This window comes from Trachurus trachurus (genome assembly GCF_905171665.1).
Source record: "Trachurus trachurus genome assembly, chromosome: 19".
Taxonomy (NCBI): Eukaryota; Metazoa; Chordata; class Actinopteri; order Carangiformes; family Carangidae; genus Trachurus; species Trachurus trachurus.
The window spans coordinates 11,927,703-11,953,377 of record NC_139913.1 but is presented as its reverse complement, the minus strand read 5'-3'; the positions used below and the strand labels follow the sequence as shown (position 1 = coordinate 11,953,377).

At 39.8% G+C, this 25,675-nt stretch overlaps 2 protein-coding genes across 2 annotated transcripts; one reads left to right on the top strand and one right to left on the bottom strand.

The window, feature by feature from the left end:
* The first annotated feature begins 144 nt into the window (after window positions 1–144).
* On the top strand, window positions 145–9,495 carry ogfod3 (2-oxoglutarate and iron dependent oxygenase domain containing 3). The gene is made up of 9 exons (XM_083994071.1): window positions 145–262; window positions 1,716–1,942; window positions 3,448–3,523; window positions 3,650–3,692; window positions 4,974–5,038; window positions 5,138–5,194; window positions 5,356–5,509; window positions 5,755–5,878; window positions 8,544–9,495. The coding sequence occupies exons 1-9, from the start codon at window positions 159–161 to the stop codon at window positions 8,678–8,680; spliced, it is 987 nt and encodes a 328-aa protein (XP_083850197.1). The 5' UTR covers window positions 145–158; the 3' UTR covers window positions 8,681–9,495.
* Window positions 9,496–18,795: 9,300 nt separating this feature from the next.
* Window positions 18,796–22,064, bottom strand: LOC311003186 (urotensin-2 receptor-like; the record flags this gene model as incomplete). Its single annotated transcript, XM_083994871.1, has 2 exons — window positions 18,796–19,173; window positions 21,351–22,064. The coding sequence occupies 2 exons, from the start codon at window positions 22,062–22,064 to the stop codon at window positions 18,796–18,798; spliced, it is 1,092 nt and encodes a 363-aa protein (XP_083850997.1).
* Between the last annotated feature and the right edge of the window lie 3,611 nt (window positions 22,065–25,675).

The following is a 25,675-nucleotide window of genomic DNA, read 5'->3' as shown; positions in this document are numbered from 1 at the left end:
GGATAAAAGAGCGAATAATGACCCATTCCCGCCTCACTATACAGCTGTGCCTGTGGTGCAACAACTGGGCCAATGAAAACGTTACTTTCCTTTCCGGACAGCCAATGCGTGAACCCGCAGTCATCCACTCGGAAGTGGGGAGTCACAGCCAGGCATGGATGTGGATGGTACATGTCGAGGATTTCTACGTCAAGATGGTGCTACTACGAATGAGGAATACAAAGGGTGGGAACTCCACTGAGATCGAAAAGAAGATAAAAAGGTAGGTGATCACTGACCGCATCTCCAGTTCTGATATGGTGGAGCAGAAAACTGATGTTTGAGCAGCAGTGACTCAACAATCAACCCTCAAGAAGCACAAAGATAGGACCACTAATACAACCACAACTGTGATGTGCATTGAAAATGAGCAAGACTCCTACGCTTTATTGTCCTCCTGTTACAACTTGTTTTGCTTTTTTAGTCTTTTTTTGGGGGGGGGGTTGTGTTTGTTTTTGTTTTTCTGTCCTCCTTTATGTTTGTGATGTTGATGGGTTGTATGTTCCTGTCACCTGATTATTTGTGCCATTTTTTCTTAAAATGGAAAAAAAAAAAAAAAAAGAATGAAAAGAAAAGAAATAAAGAAGACTGAGACTTAAGGGGGACAGATACAGGAACGCTGCTCTTCATGACCTTTTTCATACAGTACATGCACAGCTTTAGACCAAACCCAAAGTTGGCCCTTCTCATGTGGAGAGGGGTGACAGAATCTACAACAGACTCACCACAGTGATTGTGACCACTAAAAAACAACTTATTTAACTTATTTTATGGTATTTAAGTGTGGATACATCATTTGATATATTTTTGGCTGCTGCAATCTGTTAAATGTAGCTACTCTTAAAGTCAATCTCTTAATATAAAATATTATATAATTGTTCACATTTCATTAGGCTGAGGTGGAAAAAGAGGACCAAGAAACACAAGAAATGTCAGTGCAAGCAGGAACCACAAGTGAAGCTAAAAGCTAGTAATTTTAATAGTATAGCAGATGTGTTATAAAATGTGTGTTCTTTTCCAATGTGTTAACTTCAAAAATCCCAGCAGGTTTGTTGGAATGCACTTTTTCCTCTGACAGAGTGTTAACGAATCCTCCTAGTGCTGCAGCCGACGCGGGTTTATTGCTGTACTGTTGTGTAAGCATAACAACAGCCTGTGACTTACTTGGCCCTGAGTTTAAACTGAAACAGCGAAGACATGCACCGTTTTAAGGTGACAGTGTTTCAGTGGGACATCAAAAAGTTCCCAGCAGGTTCATCACTTTTTTCTTTTTAGGGTAGCTACAGGACTGCAGACTAGCTTTTTTTTTCACTATAGGAGCACAGTGGCCCTTAACTTAAAAATTTAAATCAAATCAAATCAAATTTAAGAGCATGCAGAAAATTTAGGGCCGCACACAATAAATTGACTTGCAAAGCAAATATTCACATTTCCTTTGTGTTCATGATGCACACACATGTCCTGCCGTCTGTAATAACATAAACCACATTCGTTGAGTCGCCCCTTCCACATTTCACCAGTGTAAAAAAAAAATTAAGAAAAAAACCCTGCACTTTGTTGCACATTTTTTTGTCTTGAGAGAGAGAGAAGAGAGATTGTTGAATCTGTGCATATAACCTGGACTTCATCATCATCAGTTGATTCTCCAGACCTTCTTTTCTTTCTGTGGTTGTCAGAGGTCATGCCCTGAGACAGGGGTCTGCGTGGAGGGGGTCCAGAGGACTCGTGGCCTTGCTGCTGGTTGCTGTGTGTGTGTGCACGGTGGTAGCCTGCTTGTACATGCAGCCTGTGGACAGCGACATCACAGGGACGCTGGTCAGCCAGGGGGAGCTGGTCTCCTCTCAGCCCCGAGTCTTCAATGTCCAGTGCTCCAAAGACTACGAAAACTACAAGCGATTCCCAGGTGACGAAAATAAAGAGATTCAGAACAAATAGTTTTTTTTTAATTCTTACAAGCAATATCAATTTTATAATGAAAAAATAAAACCAGTCAAAGATAGGGACAGAACCTTTTTCGCCCCAAACCAACGGCCCTGACCCTCACCCGCCGCAGTTGACGACTTCACCTGCTCTGCACCTAAAAGATCCACGCAATACACACCCATTACAAGCCCCAGGTTTCTCCTTTGTGGCGCCCCCTATGGGCTGAGCTCAAAGTGTTTTGGTGGGCTCCTTCTTAGTCTCCTTCTGATATCGACTGAGTTTCGTGACGATCGGAAAAACGGTTAATGATTTGGCTCCGATTTGCTAAGCCCCGCCCTTTGAAAGGATATTTTGCTTGACAGTGGCCATGTTTTTTGACCGATCTTGCTCATTTATAATAGAAATGACTGTCTCAGCCCCCCAATGCCATATACTATGTTTGGTGTTGATAGCATACATTTTTCAAAAGTTCTATTAATTTTACTGTTTTTAATGTTATTCAAGTTAGCAAAAAATCCGTAATAGCAGTGTTCATGGTCAAAGAGGCTTTTTTGTAGAGGACTATCAGGAGGACGTGTGCGTAAAATTTCAAGTCAATAGCACTTATGGCTTGGTGGGGAGAGCCTTTTGAAGTTTACACTCTGTTAAAGCGCCCCCATTCGGCCGATTGGGATCAAATTTTTTGAGCAGTACTTGGATGTCATTTATAGCCGATGTACTAAGTTTCGTGTCTCTAGGTCCTTCCAGCTCACCATAAATTAATAAAACGCAAACAATGATGGTTAATGATGAATAGGCCATGCCCACTTTCACCTATCAACATGGCACACAAGATACTTACCCCTGTAGAGCATGCACACCAAATTTGGTGAAATTCCATCCAATGGTCTTTGTGGCATTTATAGCGCCCCCTATTGGTTGAGCTCAAAATGCTTTGGTAGGCAGCTTCCCAGTCCCATTATGAACCTACCCACCAAGTTTTGTGATGATAGGGCAAAGGGTGTAGGAGTTATGGCCAATCATTTCTAAGCCCTGCCCATTGCAAAGATATTTTGGTCTGTGGTGGCCATGTTTTTTGACCGATCTGGCTCATTTATTATAGAATTTGTATTTTTATTTCCCCCGGGGGCCATATACCAAATTTGGTGTTGATAGAATCAATCTTTGAAAAGTTCTATTCATTTTACTGTTTTTCACATTATGTAAATTAGCAAAAGATTTGGCGGACTTTAATGGTCCAATTGGCTTTTTTGTGAAGCACATTGAGCTGGACTTGAGTGTCAAATTTCCAGTCCCACAGAAGAACAGCTTCTCCAGAGTTTAAAGACCTGTAGTAGATTGAGATCAGCATGCTGCCAGAGAAAACAGGGAACACACCATACTAACAGAACAATGAGTGCAGGGCCAGGAGAAAAAAACACTTTTTGGCCCAAAGCCGCCATCCTGAAACTTCAGATGTTTATCCAATTCTCTTTCTCATCCCAGGATGCACCCCCAAGAGGTGTGGCCGTGCCGTTTTAGACAGTCTGGTCACCAGGGAGGAGGTTCAAGCACTCAGGAGGTAAACACTGTTGTACAGGGCACACCATCTCTGTCAGGTTGATCTTATTATTATAACCTTTATTTATTCTCTAGAGACATTTTCAATGTCGTTGATCTGTAAGTGGTTTCTGTGTCTGACCCACAGGCTTGCTGAGAGGGGGATGGCACTAGCTGGGTCGGAGGGAGGGGTAAGTATGTGACCTGACCACATGAATAGTGTATCAGGGCTTAAAGGGATAGTTCAACATTTTGGCAAATTGGCCCATTGCCATAATCCCTATAGTCATAGCAGTAGGTTCGTTACCTTTATTTGTCGGTGTAAGCTACTTTTAGAACTGCGAGCTGCTCAGAGCTATGCTACGGAGGCTAATGTGGTGAATGTGCAGGTCACAACTTGTCCACCAGAGCGTTTTGGAGTTGTTGGATTGTGTATTTGATGAGTTTGATGAGGGAAACCAAGAAATCCCATTAGCCTCCATAGTGTAGCTCTGAGCAGCTCACGGTACCCACCGAAGTCTGCCATGTTGCATCGCCGTCTTTGATTACGGTACGCGAAAGCAGACAAATTTGGCTCAAACGCTCTATTGAGTGTCTGTGTCTAGGCTTGTGCCTGGAGGATGATCGACATAGTTGTTTTTGTTTTTTTCTGCCGTTATAAGACACACACGGTGCTACAGCTGAGCAGCATTAGCAGCTAGGTCTTACAATGTTGAACTGTTCTTATACAAAGTGCAGCCAAACACAGGTGGGGGCTCACCACTTTCGTTGTCCAATTTGTGTACAGTGACAATAAAGACTATTCTATTTTATCAAGGTGGACTTCTGTTTTATCTTTGCTTCTCAGGCACACTGTATCTTTGGGCTCATTATGACATTATAGTCTGTACTGAGAAACATGTGGACATCTTCAGTCCTGATGAGTCTTTGAATCTCAGATAGTATTCCTGCAGTAGCGGATGCTGTTAGTTACTGAACCTTTTCATGCCAGCGCCACCAAGTGAGTAGGAGTACCAGAAGCAGTTGCAGTTTTAGGACTGTACTGTACTTCTAGGGCCCTCAAGGTTTATTTAACCTACTTTTTGTCTAAGTACTTAAAGTTTTAAATGTTATTTTCATTTACTTTGTTCTCCCAGTATTTGTAGTTTTAAGGGTTTATTTACCCCCTTTTTATTCACCCAAATGATTTTTTTTTCTGTCACGTGGTTGCTAAAAGATGCCTGTTGGACAGTTTTTGTAACTGGCCTCATTTGGTGATCATCAGACAAAACAGATTTTACAATGTAGGAAGACAAAAGAAAAATTCACTCTCTAGTGCCTTGGATTTTTTCTTTTGTCTTCCTACATCCTCGATCCCTTTCCAAAGAGCACCTCTATTTTAAACAACGAGTCCACGAAGCGCTCCTTTTTTTTGAACATTTTTTGAAAGATTTTACAATGTTTTCTAGCAAATTTGATTTTAACTTCTGCAGGCTTCCATACTGGACCTGCACTCTGGAGCACTCTCCATGGGGAAACAATTTGTCAACATATACAGGTGAAACTCATGCACGTTGTCTTCATGTCATTTGTCAGTGAGTGTCAGTTTTTTTTTCACATGCCTGTCTCTTATTGGCTGCTGTGAATGTGTCTGCAGGTATTTTGGGGCTCAGATCAAGGATGTGCTCACAGCAGAGGATTTCCAGCTCTACAAGTAAGGCCTTAAGTCAAATTAGTCTTAGTCTTGATAAGCCTGTGCATATTCTCATTTGTCCAGGTCATAGTATCTTAAAGGAATTTTAAATTGAAAGCAACTGGACTTGGTTATTTGTCTAGAAATCAATCACTCTAACTCGATGCATGTTCCCCCATCAGAGATGTGCGTGGGAGAATCCAGGCAGTTATAGCTAAGACCTTCGATCTGGACCAGACTCTGATGTATCTCACCAAGCCCACATTCTTCTCCAGGATCAACACCACGTTAGCCAAGACCCAACACGATGAGTACTGGCATCCACACATAGATAAGGTAACAAACACTTTTGTTGCCAGTGGTTTAGACTTTAATGGCTGTGTGTTGAGTTATTTTGAGGGGACAGCAAGTTTACACTGTTATACAAGCTTTACACTGACTACTTTACATTGTATCAAAGTGTCATATCTTCAGTGTTGTCCCATGAAAAGATATAATATAATATTTTTAAAAATGTCAGGGGTGTACTCTGTATATGTATGTATGTATGTACATTATATACATGAAATCTCATCTCATAGGTAACTTACGGCTCCTTTGACTACACCAGTCTTCTCTACCTGTCTGACTACGGCTCTGACTTTACTGGAGGAAGATTCATCTTCATGGACCAACATGGGAATCAGACTGTGGAACCCCGGGCAGGTAAAGTAGAGTTGTTGTTTTTTTTGCTTTCACACAGTGAAATCACTCTAATGGTTTCAGGAGAATCATCAAATATTTTGGGGACTTTTTATCAAACACTGAGCAAACTAACTAGATAAAATAAAAGATAAAGAAAAAAGAAACAACTCACTCTCCCGTGCCACTGTGGGGGGCCTGTGGCATGAGGGGGCAATGTTTTGTTCAACCACCAGGTGATGCTACGAGTGTTCAGGGGTGGACCCTCATCACACGTGAAGTTTGGAGCAAATCGGACAGGGCTGGGTATAGAACCTCACGATTCGATTCGATTTTGATTGATGGATTGATTGATTGAGTACTTTATTGTCAGAATCACTTCTGAAATTTGTCAGAAGGAAGGTTTTCTTGAAAGAAAGAGGTAGCCTATATTGTCTTGTAAGAATAGGTGAAATTTTCTGAGTGGATTTAAAATGGGGAAATTGGCCAGGAGTGACAAATCATCCGTGTGTGTGGGGTAAAAGTAAGGTTGGTTAGGATTTGGGCAGTAACCTATAGCCCTGAGATCTGCTGAGCACTTCAAATTGATCCGGGTGCACTAACTTCTCTAGCAGTGGGTTTAGCTTGTGTGCCACTATTTTGGCGAATAACTTTCCATCAACATTGTGGGTCTTTCCCTTCTGTGGCCACAGTTTGAGTGAGTCAGCTGTAAAACAGCACTTGTCTGGGCGTGCTCAATTAACTTTTCATAAATAAGGGGATAGCTTTTCACCAGGGAGTCCATCAGGACCTGATATTTTATTACCTTTCAATGAGGCAATGGCATACTGTACCTCAGTGTTCAGCAATTCACAATCCTCCCCACCTAATCTGGGAAGTCACATTTATGTAACTGTCATAATTGAGACACAATTTTGTTTCAGAGCCAATATTTAAAGGAACTTAGGGCAGGATTTGTGAAGAAATACATACGTTTTAAGTTTTTTAATACTAACGGGTGATGAAGCATTCTCTCCGTTGCCTTGAACAGGCTGTGTGCTGCATAATGCGTTGCAACTCTGGGTCCACTGTCCTGAGGCAGAGAATGACTAATTGACAACTTTGATGCATAATTTTATATACTTAACAACTTTCTCAGTCCTTTAAATTTGACAGAGTGGTTAATAATATGTTTTCCTCTGGCATTATAAATTTTAGATTCCCAATCTGTGGTCAATTTATCCAATATTTCTAGTATTTCTGAGCAAATGTTGTTGTGCTGATGCAGTGAGAGACTGTGGCAGGCCCAAACGAGACTGTGGCGGCTAATTAATGGGAAACACTGGTATAGTTTGCCGTTTCCAATACAGCCACAGTGTCACAGCATCAGCTGCACTGCTGTGGAGAGTTCATGCGCGCTCACGCACCAGCTTGGCTGATGGCTGCAGTTACCCTAACGGCCACAACGGCCGTTGTATCACTAATGAGTCTTATTCCTTGATCCTGCCCCAAGTTCCTTTAACGGTATTTTTTTAACATGAGTAAATACTTCACATATCTTAAAGGTCACTGCAGCTGTTTTATGTCTTTGCATCACTTCTCTTCCTTTGGCTTTTCGCAGTAAAGTGCATTGTTTGCAGGCACTGGTTTCTGATGCTCTGGGACAGGAGGATTCCTGATTCCAACTTTTTTATTCACGTTTACATAATGAGTCCAAAAATTTATGAAAAATAAATCTCTAAATGATAAGACACAGCTGCATCAAGCTATATGAACACATGTTTTATTTTGAAACAGCACATTGCCATGGACCCACAGAGTTTTTTGTCCAAGAGGAAAGATGATTAAATGTTTTCAGTCATTTCTGTTGACACTCTGGAGTCTGGACTGAATCTCACCACTTCATCTCTGCATGGTTCCACTTCCATGTCTTTGGGTTTCAAATTTCCTCCGGTTCCACAAACAACATCTGCATAATACGCAGTCTGAATGAGCTCACTGATTTTCCAAGAAGAAGACGAGGATTATTTCCACTGTCAGCTGAGATCAGCACATTGCTAAAGCTAATTAACCAATTAACACCAGATGCCTTTTATTGGAAAACAAATGTTTAAATTTTAGGATGTGACTGTAGGATGAGTTGCACAAAACCCATAATGCTGTTTCTGAACTGTATTTGCATAAGCATGTGCTGGAGTTAACATGGTTAGAGAGGAATGTAAATGTTTCAGTTTTGGGGGACTAGAAATATTTATATCAGACTGGCCTCTGTTCACGGTAACAACGTTGCTAAGCAGTGCTAAAGGTCAACAAGAGAAGAAAAAGACTCTACTTATATTCCTGCCTTCTGAAAAGCAGTAGTCAACTAATCTAGCATGCTAATAAACCCAAATGTTTTTGGTCTGTGGGTCTGGAAGCTGGAAAACCTACAGAGAACCCATGCAGCAGGGAGAATATGTCAACTCATGGGGATTGAAACCAGAACTTTCTTGCTGTGAGGTGCCCATGCCAAACTCTGATCCTCCATACATGCTTGAACTGTGTTTAACCCCAAATACTGAAATACGCATAATGCTCAGTTAGGCTATACCTGTCTTGTATTCAACGTTGAAATGTAACTGATATCAGTTTTTGAGATATTTACCAAACATTTCTATGCAAAATACAGTGTCTTTGTATCACTCCTCCCTCTTCTCCCCTCATCTTCCAGGACGAGTCTCCTTTTTCTCCTCTGGCTCAGAGAACCTCCACCGTGTGGAGAAAGTGGCATGGGGAACACGCTACGCCATCACTGTGTCCTTCACCTGTGACCCTGCACACAGCATCTCTGACCCTGCCCTGCCCTGAAGCACCCTGCGTGACGCCCACTGAGTCGGATGAGCCCTGTAACAAAAAGGAAGAGGAAGGATGATGAGAAAAGAAACAGTGAGCCTGTTTGTGAAGGTTTGACTGTTCAACCTTCAATTTGTGTAAATGTAATTTTCAGACTGGTTATGAGTACAGTCTTCCTGCTCTGTCTTGGCTTTTACTATCCCAGATGAAACTGCTTCTGGGAAAGACATTGAAGTAGGATTTTCTTTGTCTCCTTATGTTTCACATGTGAAGCATAGACATAATTCTTGTTCTCACCCAGCTCTAAAGAGGCCTGTTCTTCAAAGAGGAAACCTTGTTGTTCATTAAGTATGAAGGTAGATTTGTGTCTTTATTATTCAATCAAAACAAGGTTGCTTCAATCAAAACATATATTTTCAATAAAAAAACCAATCAATCAAAAAGCAAAAATGCATTTGAACACTGTTTTTCTTTGATTGAAAATGTTTTCTTTGATAGAAGTGAAGGTTTTTTTGTTTGAAGCAACTTTTTTGATTGAAGTAATGTTGTTTTGTGTTTGGGCCATATTATGGGTAGGACATTTGTGTCTTTATAATTCAATCAAAAAAGAAGTAGCTTCAATAAAAAAAAAAACGTTTTCAATGATAAAAAAAAAGTTTTTGAATGCAAAAAAAATATTTGAGACTCAAAAAATTGCATTTGAGCACTTTTTTTGGACACTTTTGAGAAATTCTACTGGGGTGAATTCAGGTAGCCTTGGGACACTATTTGTAAATCCATTTTCTGAGCCATTTTTTGTCATCAAGATCAATAAATAACCCAACAAATGAGATATGTCTGGATTCCTCTGGGTGTCTACATTATTTATGTGAAACAATTATGTGCTAATTTTGTGAGAGCACAGCACTCTATTTTAAAAGTTTTGACACAAAACTATTTTTTTGCAACTTATTTGGTAATTTGGGACTCAGGTCTGTGGATGAAGGATATTGCATGGAGCTGCAATTACATAAAAAAGACACACTATAGATTGCTCAATTATGTATATTAGGCCTATAGCCTATTATGTTTATGTTATATATTGTTTATAATCTTGTGATGTGGTTACAGTATACCAATTATTTCAACAAACAGCAGATTTAATAGCCTGTAACATATTGTTAGCAGAGTACAGACCTCATGAGAAGCAAGCATGTTTTTTAAAACATATTTGGTGAATATAAATATATAAAATAACATGAGATAACACAATCTGACCTACTTTTGAACCTCACATCACATATTAGCAACATTAACCGCTGACTTGATATTCTGAAATGTACAAAGGTACCTGTTTTCCCTACATGTGTGAGAATTTATCACTTTTAAGCATGTAAGATATGACTACACTATTGAAATATTTCAATATAAACCCAGAAACATTGTCCCAACTCCCAAATAACCTGAACATGTCATTTGGGACAGCAAGAAAATGTCCAAATTAAAGGGACAACGAGGAGTTTCTATTTGGTTATAAAAAAGTCTCACGTTAATGTGGATGAATCTCCGCTACCCACACTTGTTAATGGGCCCATTTTCGATAAATATATCGTTCTGTCTCTATCGTTATTTTGTTATTATTAGTGGTGGCGGAAGTGCTGGTCGAGCCGACCAGCGTTTCCTTCGTTGCGAATCATGAGAATAACGCAGCCGCATCGCCGTTTATGGTCGGAACTACGGTGGTATGTGAACCTCTTTGAACCTCTGACTTTAATTATTGATGAATGAAAACATGAGTCCGTCTTGCGCCCGGTCAAAGAAATGGACGGTGCGCGCGGAGGCTCATAAATGTAGTGTGAAAACGCTTCGCTTTTCCAAAACTCCTCGTTGTCCCTTTAAGAAAATGTAAACATCATCATAAAACAATGTTTGTTTATTTTAGCACACCATTATGTCACAATTATATAACTTACAGTAAATTAGTCATACAAATGTAATAGCCTTATATTAAATTCCAACAAAAGCAGATGCCGGTCTCCTTACCTCCTGATATTTGGGGTCAGCTTCCTGTTTGATGCTGTCCACACCAGGGACGTGCAGTCAGGTGAGGCAGTGTCTCACTTAGACTGTCAGGAATAATTTAATTATTTAGTTAATCTAAGGTTTAATTGTTTTTTTATTTCAGATAACTTTACCACAGGTTTAAATGTGTCAGCATTTGGTGATTTTCATAGTCTAATAAACACAACTCAACTGAGTTTGATAATCAGCCCCATGGCCACTTTTCCATGCAAAGGAGGCCTTTGTTAAAACATCTTTTTGTTTATTCTCATTCCTCATGTTTAATCTTTTTCTATATTTGTCACTCACATTTTTTCTAATCCTTACACCTCTGTCTGTCTGTTTCTGTTAGAACCTCATCTCTATCATGACAGGACAGTGAGGTTTTATCCAGCACCACAGGGATTTATCGTTCTTATAAACTAATTTTCCCCTCTGGGATTAATAAAGTTAAAAGCTTAATAAAGCAACCATTAATTTTATTAACCTTGCTTGCCATGCAGTGGTGGAAAAGGCAGATAGTCATATTACTGTCTTACAGACCAAATATAAATAACATTGGGTAAAATATAAATATTTTAGCATAAATTCTATGCCTATATCCTTTGAGTGTCACAGACATGGTGAACAGATAGACCCAGACATCTGCTGCCTTATTCTGATGATCTAATTCTCTGTAAAAAAAAAAAAAAAAAAAAAAGAGACAAAAAAAAAGATCTGGATGAGGATCCTTCTTTGCCACACTTCCCTTCCAGACTAACTCTTCTGCTCGGAGACCAGCACCACTCCATAAGCCAAGAGCACCTGCAACCACTAGTGGCTCAAGAATCTAGATCTTGATCTCATTATAGCAAGTATGCTGAATAAAGAGGTGCCAGCTGTTCTCTAAGGAATGATAGTAAATATCATTTCATCTATTCCAGTTGAATTTATCACCCAATGAGTAACAATTTATCTTCAACTAAGAGATAGATACAAACTGCACTTTGCGAGATAAGGTCAAGTCCTAATTTATTATGGAGAAAAACCCGACATTCTCTCTGAGAGAAGCACTTGGTGAGAGACGGGGAGGAATACCTCCCAATTTTACTGGAAGAAACCTCAAACAGAACTTGGCGGGTAATAAATGATAAAGTGAACCTATTACTTTGGAAAGAATAAAGTAAAACTTATTTTACTTTATAAGTTAAGTAAAACTTATTTTACTTTATTTCATATACAGTAAGTAACACTGACCACTGATATAATAAAATACTATATGCATATGTTTCACTTTTTCCACTGATACTGATATCAAAAACAGTAAATCTCACTGCAACCACTCAAAAAAGACAGAGCGGGACTTAGAGGTAACTCTGGGCCAGAAGAATATCTTTTCCCTGTCTCACAGTGTCTCCTATATGGACACACGCACATAGCACCTGAAAATCTTCAGGTGAATGTGACGTTTTTGGACATTGGTTTTGAATTCATTAATTTACTGGATCAAGTTGAAGCTCATTTCACAAAGCAGACTGAAACCATGCCACCGTCAGGATCAGGGTTGGACACTGGACCTTACTTTGAGGTCATGTTTGCTGCCAGCTCTTGAGAGCACAATTATCATTGGTGTGTTAAAGTATTTATAGAGTGGGTAACTGAAACTTAATCTTTTTGTGCTGGAAATAAAGACATTGAAACCACCAGAAACTGACATGCAGTCAGAGCAGTAATCAGTCTAACAGCTGGAAATGACGAGAAAAGCTTAGCATTCAGGAGACTGACATCTGGTAGCCTGCAATTCCTCATGCTTCTAAAGCCTTGCTGAAAAAGTGATCTTAAGGCTAAACCGCAGTATGCACCAGTGTTTACTTTCAGATATTTATCCATGTGTTCATAACTGGAACCACAACCAGTAGGGGAAAATGGAAAAGAGCAGCACAGACAAGTCCCTCGTGTGACAGTTATTGGAACCAGATTTGTTTTGACTGCAGCCCAGTGCTGAAGAGATTTTACCAGACAGAGATCCAGGACCAGGTATGACTTTGTTGAGGATGTATTTAAATGATTAGGCTATTACTTTTCTTTTTGTTCTCTGTTGGGGCCTATGTACGCCAAAGGGTGCAATAACCCTATTGGACCCTATTATTATTATTGTTAGGTAGCTTTCCCATGTTTGAAAACTCATGAAACTCAGTGCACCCATCGGGACTGGAGAAAATTTACATATTCATATTACTCTGGACAAAATGGCTCAGAGGCACCTTCTAAGTTCAGCCCTTTTGGATGTGTTTCACATACATACTGTGTATGGAAATTACAGAATGTCAGCCATTTTAATGTAAGTGTTACTTTTTTTTTTTTCTTCTTTTTTTTTTTACTTTATTACCTTTAATGCACATTAACAGGCAATTAACATCACAAAAGAATACAAAAAAATCATCTTGAGATTGGGTCTCATTTGTCACACAGAGTAAAGGGTATAGCACATATCGTATCTAGTTCTGTACTCGACAAAAAGGGATATTTTAGATCATAAAAAAATAAATAAATGAATAGAGTATAAGTGTATAGTCCTAGGCGAGGTAACTGGGGTCCACCTTCTCATAAAAACAGGCACTTTTAGCTGTAATTGGGCAGTCATTCCATCACGTAGACATGTTTTGCTTCCTGTAACCACTGAGTGATCATGGGAGGGTCAGGCTTCATCCAATTGATAGTACTAATAATTTTTCTTGCAATCATCAACAAAATATGTAATATATAACATTGTTCTGTGGTAAACAGGATATCAGGAAACACATCTAATAAAAATGACAAAGAGTCCATAGGGAGGTCCACTGCCAAAAAATTTTCCAGTTCTTCTTTGACGTTTTTCCAAAATATTTGTATTTTCGGGCAGTCCCAAAATATGAGTATGGTCACCAACCATACCACAGTTCCTCCAGCAGTTGTTGCTGGGATTGTACTTGGAAACAAAAGTTGTTAGTGGTGCCCTGAAGAACCTAATTCTGACCAGTCAAATTCTTTGTATAGTTGGCTTCCAACCCCCTCGCTCCCAAGAGTCGTCATCTATTATTGCAGATGATGACTATGTCGATGACTATGTCCCCACTCCAGTTCCCATTGTTGCTTGTCTGACATATCCATCATTCATTTTTTTGTTTTTTTGTTAAAGAACGGTGTTCAAACAGATGTATGAAATGATTTATTTGTCACTGACTCAAATATGGAATAGCATCCCCTCAACTGCTGTCAGCCATTAAAGGTCCAGTGTGTAGCCTAATATGGGGGTAAAACCGTGATATCTAGCGTTCAGATACTAGATTGGCTGGATTACTGCTATGGCTGCTGTACAAACATGGCAGCACAAGATGGTGATGCTCTCTAAAGCAAGACCCTTGCTATATGTTTATAAAAAAGAAGAATTATAAGGCTACGAAAACCAAATGCATTTTATTTTATAGCGATTATACACTTACACTTATACTTATAGCCTATACTTAAAATATATTCATGGATATTCAGATTTTGCCAATAAACATTGCCAATTATTACACACTGAACCTTTAAGTTAACATTACTAAACCGTAGAATGTAACTTCTTGCCTCATCTTTGGTCTGATAAAAGCAACTCTGGCTGTCGTATTTCTCGGGACAAGCTGGGCACAGTCTCCATGGGAACAAAGCCATCAAGGCTGGTGGACGCGGTTTCATCTAAACTGGATCGGAAAAATAATTGACCCTTCAGGGTCAATGCAGCAATAAATTCCTGTTTCCTGTGTAAGATTTTGGTTGCTTATCGGTAAAAGCAAAGAAGCAAAAACATGAAAAGATTTTGTTTTTGTCAGGGTTCACTGCATTGCAACACTCTTTAATAAATTCCACTCTGCTTTATCATCTGGTTCTGTGAAGACATAAGCATAGCAGTTTATCAAAGGAAGAGAGGAAAGATAGTAAAAGCTCCGGGTTCAGAGGCGTTCAGTGCAGTAGACGTCTATTACGAGGTCTGATTTTTGTTGTGTTGTTGTTGCTTGTGCAAGAGCTTTAATGCCCCCTGGCCCAGTTGCCAAATTGTGGCCAGATGCCAGATGCTTTACCAGGGTCAGTAGAGAAGTATTTACGAGCAAGTTTGCACGACCTGAGAAGTATAACTACACACAGCTGTCCTGGGTCCGTCATGTTGTTCAACGCGCAAGCATGTGCGCACTCCTATACTCAGTCAGCCCCATCCCTCTAACATACACTTCACTGATGAAGTCACTGGTTTTTACCGTTTTCTTTTGTAATAGGGCACAGGAGTCGCCCTAGGTGACTTGTAACATATTTTGGGGGGGGAAATCAGTCAATGGACTTAGGCGACACAAAATGGGTCCAGTGATATACAGTAGAATGACTTTTTGAATAAGTTTACAGTAAAAGATGAGTTCAAAAGGATGAAACGTTTAATCACCAGCATAAATCTTTTAGGTCTAGAACACTAACAATGAAGGATAGAAAAGGATAATGAAGTTAAATAGATAAACACTTTCAACTGTGGAAGTGGTTACTGTGCTAGAGTTGATCCATCATTTATGTACAGTTTCTACAGTTTATCACTGACAGAGATAAGAAGCCAAATTAACTACAGACAGAATATTAAACTTCTGCCGTTGAAGTGAGAGTTATTTTCCACATTTCCCATTTCTGAACTCAGGATGCCCATACGGTCTGTCCTCTCCACAACCAGGTAAAAAGAATCAGCCGTTTCATACAGAGTGAGTGTAGAGCCTTTCCAATTGCAGTAAAAGACATCACTTCTTTAAAGAGGTGGTAATCATGTTCTCAATCAGCTGTTGGTCTACTTAACTTGGGTACTGATTGAACAGCCCTTTTGTGATATGCTGGTACACAATATATTTTTCTATAACATTTTGTATTGTTTAAAGAATGTTGAACTTTTTTGTGATAATCATTGACAAAATATAAATATTGCATGTGTGAGTAAGTCACTATATGAGAGGAGCACAACAAGGAAAAAAACAATGCCACACTGTGACAGGTTGCCTGGCTATCACAGGGCCAAACAACAACACAGCCAAACAACCCACACACACGCACTTGCATTCATGGGCGTAGCGGATGCGGGGTACACGGGGGACTATGTCAACTCAACCAGAGTTTGGCAACTTTAGTTTAGATTTTGACTTTGTATGTCATTTTTAAAGAGCTAAAGTCGGTTTCCTGGTGCTGTTCTGTTTGTTTGTGTGGTTCTTTAGCTGCTAAGGAGAGGTGCAATTGAATGCGAGAGGATGATAATAGACTCAATAGACCTTTGAACAATTTGTCCCCCTCACTTCTAAAATGATGGCTACGCCGCTGCTTGCATTCACACATACAGGCAATTTAGAATCACAAATTAACTGGTAAATAGGAAGAAAAGAAGTAGAATTTTCACCATAGCACAAAGGCCACAGAGAAGGTCGGTTCAGCACCAGTTGACGATAGCAGAACACAAGCTAATTCAGTCAGCGGATACCTTCTTGAACTATAGTATTTACATGCTGGAAACTGGAAAGGGTATGTGAGAGAAATGACCATTGTCTGTGTTGTTTTGTTCTGTCTACATTGTCTTGTGGTTTCCTGTTTTATTTTGAAATGTCCCTCTCCTCTCGTTTCAGGTGACTCACGTACCCCTTCCTCGTTTTCCCCTGCTGGTCTGATTGTCTTCCCCGCCCTAATGGTTTCCACCTGGTATCCACTTCCTTATATGTGTATACTGAGGCCCGGTCCCATTTCTCCACATTTGGCTGAGTATGCTTGGTTACACACACACACTTTGGTGACGTTTTGCTGGTGGAACGTACATTTGCATATAGTGTGCAAGCATGTATTAAGTGGCCAAGTGCACGGAGATATTGAAAAGCAATCAGGACATACTTGATACAGCCTGTCATCTGAGTGCCAATATTGTGCAGACTGATGTTTCAATTACATTACTACACCTCTGTGCAAACCTAAACCAGCCAGGTTTGTAATTCAGAACGTGACATGTCCAAGCTTTTAGCAGAGTCTGAGCCTCATCTGTTCACCTATAAAGAACTCCATCATGACAAAAGAAACAGAGCACAGCAAAGGTTTAATAAACAGTGCTGCTGGATCACAGTCTCATCTACTCCAAAAGTGTCTCTATGCGCAAGATTCAAATCATAAAATGTGTGGGCCCAACTCCGTAAATTAAAAAAAAAGAGATAAGAAAAACACACAGGTTTAAACAGAGTGTGATGAAAAATATTCACAAATGTTATAATCAATAGAGAATAGTTTCCCTTTGTTCTGTGCCAGTTCGTCTTGTCCAATGAACCAGCGACTTCTCCATGCCAGGCTCCCTTACCTATGTCAGGTTTTTTCTCTTTTGCTTGCTTCTTTGTTTTGCTTCTCTTAGCTGCAGAGTTTTCCTCAAAAGAGTCATTTTTTGTTCTTTATCCTAACTGTTGGTTTTTCCTCGAAAGAGTCATTTTTTGTTCGCACCTTGTCCAATAAAAGACTGTTCATTTTGGAACTGAGTTTTGAATAGTGCATTTGGGTTCTGAGACCAGTCTTGAAAATGCATGTAGGCCTACAAAAACACTGAGAAATAAATTAATTTCGTATTTGTTTATTTCTCTGAATTTACAAATAAATAATACATTGTAGGCATGTGCAACATGTCCAGACACACCCAAAAATCTCAGGCAACCATAAAGCAAACGAAACGTGGCCATTTTGATTTGATTAGTCAATTTTGGCATTGTTTTTGCAATTTCCACACCTATTTCAATTAACAATATCACAGCTATTGTCAATCAGATTTATTTGTCTTTTGAATAATGTGGACTTCATATTTATTGAACCTCATGTTAAGACCTTTATGATGAAAAGTTTTTTCTTTATGTCAATGGGTGTGGCGGCTTTGGTGCTGCCAATTTAGATGATACGCCAAGACAATTAAAATAGCTCTCACTCACTTTGTCCACACAGCTCTTGTGGAAACCAGAAATGTTTTACATTAATGTGCATTGTGCACTAATCCTACATTGTTGACCTGATCCACTTAATTTCATGGCCACACAAGGATCAACAAGTTGATGAAGCTCTATAATGACACTCTTGTGTCCCTATGTATGTCTTATATATTGCCTATTGTCTAAATTGATAGAATGAGCTTCATTTATTGTAAACTTTTTTCAATTTTTTAAGACTAAAAACAGACATCTCCAATATGGTGGAATTCAAGTCACAATTCAAAGCTTTTATGTGAATAGTTTAAAATGAAGCTGTGATGCAATCCCCAACCCTAACCCACTCTATCTGCATGGTGCATTTACACAAGTGTCAAAGAATCATGCAACGTCTTTTACAATTGTCCCTCAATCTGTTATACAGTGGGTTTCCTATTAACAAAACCAAAAAACATTAGATATACAGAGTGATTTGTATTTCAAAAGAAAACACATTAAGGTATTTTGCCCTTCATTTAATGAGGTAAAGCACTGCAGCCTGTTCTGCTGACTAGTTTTCAAAGAAGAAGAGGCTATTAAATTGACTAATCCTTTGGATTTTGATTAGATTACAGAATGGTAAAGATATTGCACAGCAGTACAGTGTCAGCAACAAACAGCTAGCATGAAACCAATTTCTCTAAGGAGTTTTTCTTAAAACAGGGGAACTGGTTTTCCTCATTGTGCACAGATAGTTGGCTTTTGGTGTGGATTACTCATGACAAATGTAGATTGGAACTCCATGGTCCAAAACATTTTTTTGGATCCCCTATGCAAACAAATATTTTATTTTTGCCACACTGTTCCATACAAAAACATAAAGATGCAGAGTTTACACATGGACATGTCCACACTGCACACCAGGAAGTAGAAATCCATTAACAGACATGTCAGAGGGTAACAATCAATGCCATCAGTAATCTCATAGTCTTCCTCCAACACAGCTGCCAAGTCTAAAGCATCTGTCGAATCCCAGGCTATTGATCAATAATTGATGAATCGTGGAAAGATGGAAAAAAGAAGCAGGAAAACGGTGCTGTTTCCCATCTGCTGCAAAATCCCAAATTTTGGCAAATGAAAGCGGCTCCTAACTCATCGACTGCTTGTATGAGCCCTCAGAGAGGATGTGTGTGCGAGCATGAAGCTCTCAGTACACTGCTGACTGCTGGATGATGATGACCTGTGAGACGAATGCTGAAAACGACTCCTTCTGTTAAAGTACCTGCCAGCTGTCCAGGAGCGCTTGTGCTTCCTCAGGTACTCCTTGTAGTTTTTGCTGAGCAGTGTGTAGAGGAAAGGATTGATGCAGCTGTTGGAGTACGTCAGACACGTGGTCAGATAGTTGATGTTGCGCATAGCTTTGGTGGAGAGGGACAGCGAGGGGTGGAACTGACCCAGCAACTGCCAGATCCAGAATGGCAGGAAACACGCCCAGAAGAGAAGCACAATGGTGAAGATAAGGTAGAGCACCTTTGGGGTCATAAGAACAAAGCAAGGAACTATTAAAGCAGAAGTAAGCAGAATATTTGTGTTAATATAAGTCTTAAATAGTTCTATCTTCCGACAGCAATCACTTCTATAGAGTGTTTGGTCTGAAACACGGGTCTGTCGGTCACTCTGCTCTGCTGTAAGCCGAGGAGAAAACTTTCCTTGTATCCTACAACCTTTAACCAATGAGGAGAGAGAACAGCATAAAGGGGCGGTCCTCTCTGTGTGTGCAGCCAAGGGATGCACGTGAATGTGGTGACGTAGGGACGAGGGCGGGGACTGCTAACTCCATCGACTGACAGAAAGTTAGCCAAAACGTACTTCTGCTTTAAGTATAGATTTTCACAATAAACAAGGAGTTAACTTGTGGACTTCCACCACAGCCATTAAATTATCAAGCTCAGTACTAATTAAGGTGGTTGAACAACAGACAGTATTTCAAATATGCAGTGTTTGTGAGGATGTCACGTCATATGAGCTCATAAATGTTGTCACTTCTACTCAGACATTCTTAGTAGCATTGTTAACGGCACTTTTAAAAGTTGCTTTTAACCATAGTACAGGCAATCCCTTAAATCACACATAAACAAGTTCATCACAAAGACAAGTGAAAAGAAAGAGCAAGAAAGAAATGGAAAATAAAAGGGCTATGTCAGGGAGAATAATGATTATGATCATGTTAATGGAATGCTTCAAGCAGAGAACCAAAGTGATGCTGCAAGACTCATAAATAGCAACTGTTTTCAGCCATTACAAGCCACTCTCATAGAAAAAATAATGAATCAAGGTTGAGTCAGGTTTGTACGTAAGAGTCTTTCCTAACCTACATCTTATACAGTATATTAGGTTCAACCTGATGGATGTGATTTGCAGACTGGGGAAGATGTGGAGGACAATGTCTAGTGATTCAGACTATCAACTAAGAACAAATGACTCAACAGAGCTTAGGTCTGTTCTAGATAAAAGGAAGAATTTAGGGTTTTTAATTTCTTGCCTAATGCTGACATTTCTTGTAACCATGACCATGGCCATGTCAGTAATTCCAAGGAAGTTGTTTCTGTGCCAGAGAGGACTATATACCCAGGGGGCAAAGCAAAAAAACAGACACAGAGCATTGTAAAAGGTCTGACACCAGAAATGATATAGGAACTTCAAGGATTGAAACCTGGGTAGACAACCTGGTCAACTAGCTGCTGGAAAGCTACAGGGGGCCAAAACCCCTCTTCTTGGGTAATTTTGCTGGCAAAATTATGTAAATGCAAATATTTAGGTACTACAATGGCATAAATAGTCATACAACTATAAAATTTGGCAGAGAGTATCTTGACACATAGGTCGAGGCATGAAAAAAAGATTTGATTTTAAGATATCACCCTCAACATCCCAAAAAAGACAACAACAAAAAAGTACTGTTCGCCTGACAAATTCTCATGAAAATTATTATTTTTCAGCACTTTATGGAGAATATCTATGCCTAACATGTATATAGAAAACTTCCTTAATTCATAAGCTTCCATTTGAGTCCAAGATAGCCTTTCTACCACCTACTGGAAAGCTACAGGCTGTCTCCAAACAATGCATTAACTACGTTCTATTTCTGGTCTCCCCAAAGTGAACAGATAGATAGAGAAGACCGTTGGCCACAGCAAGTGGGGCTTTTGAGATAGAAAGGCTATCTTGGACTCAAATGGAAGCTTTTGAATTAAGGAAGTTTTCTATATACAGTATATGTTAGGCATAGATATTCTCCATAAAGTGCTGAAAAACAATAATTTCATGAGAATTTGTCAGGCGAACAATACTTTTTTTTAGTCTTTTTTGGGATGTTGAGGGTGATATCTTAAAATCGAGTTGCAACAAACCCCAGAATCTTTTTTTCATGCCTAAATATTTGCATTTACATAATTTTGCCAGCAAAATTACCCAAGAAGAGGGGTTTTGGCCCCCTGTAGCTTTCCAGCAGCTAGTTGACCGGGTTGTCCACCCAGGTTTTAATCCTTGAAGTTCCTAGATATCATTTCTGGTGTCAAACCTTTTACAACGCTCTGTGTCTGTTTTCCAAAAAACTGGGATTTTGCCCCCTGGGTAATAGAACCACTAAAATAAACAGGGAAACCCCCCCAAACCTCTCATATCCCATAAAATAAACTTGCACTAACCTTTTGATTAGGAAGTTTCCTGGTCTGTTTGAAGTGTTCTGTCTGTGAAACCCAGTAAGTCCGCGCAAGCTGGGTATAGAGATAGCCAATGATCAGTCCTGGAGCGACAATGCTAGTGCAAAACAGGATGGAGATGTATATCTTGTAAGACAGTGGGGATAAGGTGGACTGACACATGGCTTTGCTGCCCACTGTCATTAACTCGATGCTCACAATCATCGGCAGGGCCAGGATGAGAGAAGCTGCCCAGGCCAGCAGAGCAATGGCCGTCCGGTAACTCTTTGATCGTTTTACTGTGTCAAGTGGCTTGAGCACCGCAAAGTAGCGCTCTGTGCTCATAATGGTCAACGTGAAGATACTGGCGTGCATGGTCAGAAAGTCCATGCTGATCAGAATTCGACACCCCGTGTTTCCAAAATACCATCCTTTCAGGAAATGTGTGCTGACCACAAAGGGGATTGTGAGAAGATACAGCAAATCTGCCAAAGCTAGGTTTATGATATAGATGTACATAGAAGCCACAGTCCTCATGGAGTGACACATGACCACCAGAGTGTAAATGTTTCCCAAGACTCCAATCAGGCACATGACAGAGAGGATGGTGCTGATGGTCAGGGTGGCGGCCGTGTCCTCGTGTGCGTTAAGAACAGGGTCAGTGACATTGGCGCCATTCTCCACTACGACTCCTATAGGCTCCATGGACACTGTGGTCATTTCTGGGTGGGTGAGAACAAAAAGTCAAGGATGAGCGTGGTGACATCACGGAAAAAATGACAATTATTGAGGGATTTGTCATTTAGTGGCCTGGTCTTTAAACTTTCTTTCTTTCTTTCTTTTTTTTGCATAAATATGATGTATAAATGTTTGTTTAATTCAATCCACATTTTCAATTTGTGAGGGAAAAAGCCTTTATGAAAGCCCTTAATGAGTTTGTTTCCAATGTAAATAAGATCCATCTGTATTGATGCAACTACCAGTAGCACCAGTGCAAGTCTTTCGGTTTAAGTAACTTTGCTAATTGCAGGGGTGTGGACTGGGGGTGAAAGTACAATCCACTAAAAGATTCAGTGGCCATAAACAGTGCGAGTAGAAGAGGATAGCACCTACAGGTACCTGCCAAAACCCATATTGTCGCAGTTGGAAATAAAAACAGAACAAAACTGTAATTAAAAAAGAATGTAGTGTCCTTATTTATTGCTTCTGAGTCATTCAAAACTGCTTCTAAAATGTTTGCATTACGATGTGATCCAGCTGACTGATATTGACTGTTGTGGGGTTTAGCAACCAAACATTTGTTGCAAAATCTCCCGAGTTATGCGAACACAAGAAGTTGTGATGTTGCATGATATTCTGTTATTAGAACAAAACAGACAGCATCTTAGACATTACAAATAAGAGCTTATTCTTAATGATTTTTGCCTGGTTTAATAAAGGTTAAAAAAAAAAAATTAGACGAGACTGTGTATGCACATTTTTACTTTCCAAAAACAACACCTGTGAAAAGTGTGTTTGATTTGTTGTTCTGGCATGTTTGGTTTTTTCACATCCAGACCACATTCTTTTACTCAGTCTGTAATCTGCAATATAATACACCACGAGGAACAGTATGTTGTTCAAGTTTTCTGCCCATGAGATGAGATGTTTTGAAATAGAGATGATGTCTTACCTCAGATCGTTAAATGGCTTTTGACACATCTGAAATCACATTGGATTTTATATAACAGAGGCTACAGCCTCATTCAAAGGATTCATTTTTTAAATTTGATGTATTTACTCAGTATGAGCAAAGTATTAGAGCTATATATTTAGAGCTAATTGAGTCATCTTCAGTCACTGAGCGCTCACTGGAAAAATGATATGAGCTGTTAAAACAGAGCCAAATCATACATCAGAGTTAACCGTTGAAGGGGCACAGAGAACAGTCGAGTTAATAGCTGCCAAACCACAGACAGGAATCACTGTGGGAGTATTATTTTATAAGCTGTTCCAAAATCACCAGGTGCAGAAATTAAGTCTATATTTCAGCCTTCACTAATCAACGGCCCTTTTTGAATGCAATGATATATATTTTATAGAAAATTTGAATCTATTTAGGCATGCAGAAAAACACATAAACTATTTAGTCTTACCTGGGGTATGTGGGTAGACAGGGTGGAAAGATTCAGCGCTCAGCTATTCCAAAAGCCATGCTTTGTCTCAATTTGCTACTCCAAACCTCACTTTGCTTACTGCAAATATTTCACATGCTATGAAAGTCCCAACAGTATCTGAGGGGTGGCACATGCATATGGAACAAAGGGGGAAAAATCTTTCTCCAGTCTTGAGGAAGGAAAATAACCAACATGAATTATCCACAGCAAAACAAATCCCTCCATTGTTAAGCTGTCAACAGTAAACAAGTATCCAGATTCAAGAAAAAGTTGCTCTTAAAAAGGATTCAGAATTAAAAAGGATCAAAGGAGACAAATACATACGCATTCTGATATGAGGAACATATTAAGCTACAACTGATTGTTGAGAATCGCCCGTCTGACTGACTATGAGAGTAAAGAGACAGAGAGAGAGGCAGAGTTAGAGGGTGGAAACAAAGAGAGAGGAGCACAGTGCTTTTTAGGCAGTCTCACGTTGACGTTCAAAGAGGGAGGGAGAAGGAGAACACAGGAAGAATGGGTGAGAGCATGGTATGCAGGAAATGGGCATTGCTCTCAAAACCCTTTGCCATCTATTTCCATTACAACACACTACAAACTTGGGTGTGTACTACAAATGTGCAACACAAGGACTTGGGACACATGGCGCACTGACAGAACAACCCCGCTGACACAGACACAAATAGCAAAGCTAACTCTGACCCACTTTTAAGCTGTCATTCACATTGGTGTAAAATTGCCAGTCAGATGTTCTTGTCAGTGCATTTGCAAGAGCTACAAAGTATATAAAATGTGGGTGAAAATAATGCAAGGTAAAACAAAATTCAAGGTCAGCCAGAAGAACACTGGTTGCTCTGTGTGTGTGGTTGTTTTAAAGACTCCCTCAGATGAAAATGAATAACCCTTTTCATGTTGTTCACATGTTCCTGTGGCATTTTTCTGTTTCTAGAGTACATATCAGCAGAAAAGTAAGTGCAAAATTGCATTTCTGAGTATTTCTGCCTTCAAACTGCTGTAAACCAACGGCAGACCCTAACTGGCAGTTTCAGGCAGACTGCGGGTTGATGTGTGCAGAGCAGCACCGTCTCCGCCCACCACTCAGAGGCACATTTCTAATGAGCTACTGGTGCTCTGGTGCTCTGCAGAAGGAGAGCCCTGGGAAATGGCACAAGTTTTGTGATTTTGGCTAAAAACTTCACAATTTAAAGACCACTGAGAATGCTTTAAAATAACTAAAAAGGGTGGTTGGAGGGGGTCTTTCCATTCACTGTCTCCAGACTGGTTTCATTGGCCAGGGGCCGGGTGTTTAGCACAATTGCAAGTTAGTTTTTGAATTGAGCTAATACAGATTCTTCATTATGACTGTCAGAACTCCTCCTGTTCACTTTATATTGTTGCAGGAAAGAAATGTCCTGGTCTGAACCTGAATATGTTTCTGGAGATCGTCGCCAACACTTAACATTTGAAAACACTCAGTGGAGATGATCAGGGTAATCAGGGATCAAGATCCAATAGAGTTTATTATTTCACAAGATATAAACCTGGATTAGCTCTGGAAACAAACAGATCAATCAATCAATCAATCAATCAATCAATCAATTTGTTTATTTCGGGCATGTAAATCATCATCATCACACTTCATCTTCGTTCAAATAATACAATACACATGGCCGAAAGGGAAAGCGGGAGAAGCAAAAGCTTATCTAGTCCCGCCCCCATTACCCACAGAAACTTCTTTTTTTTTTTTCAAGATGAACTTGCATAATCTTTTACTATATTTGCTGCGTACGCAGAAGGAATATTCACCTCTTTTCCAAAAAAAACAACCTCTCTTTTCTGAGAAACTAATGGTTATGGATATCCACTATTCCCTCCAGGGCTGGCTGGCGCCCAACTCTCCAGAGAGCAACCCAGGGCTTCCTGGCTGGCAAGCAAAGCCAAGTGACCAGTGACCCTAACTCTCCAGGGGTGGCTTCCTAGAGTTTTTTCTCTAGGGCTGACTGGCAAATCCTGGTACCTCTTACCCCCATAATTTCAAAAGCAACTCAGGCTGTATTTCACAGCTGTATCTGTTCTAAAAGTATTGTATCAGTCTGAAGTGGAATGGTTGAGTAATAAGGATTAATAAAAAAAAAGAAGAAAAAAAGACAATCCTACTGTACATACAATACAGTG

Coding starts and splice junctions, on each gene's coding strand:
- ogfod3 (XM_083994071.1), top strand. CDS start 159: ATGTGGATGGTACATGTCGAGGATTTCTACGTCAAGATGGTGCTACTA. Junction 3,693..4,973: donor TAGCTGGGTCGGAGGGAGGG/GTAAGTATGTGA, acceptor TAACTTCTGCAG/GCTTCCATACTGGACCTGCA. Junction 5,879..8,543: donor GACTGTGGAACCCCGGGCAG/GTAAAGTAGAGT, acceptor CTCATCTTCCAG/GACGAGTCTCCTTTTTCTCC.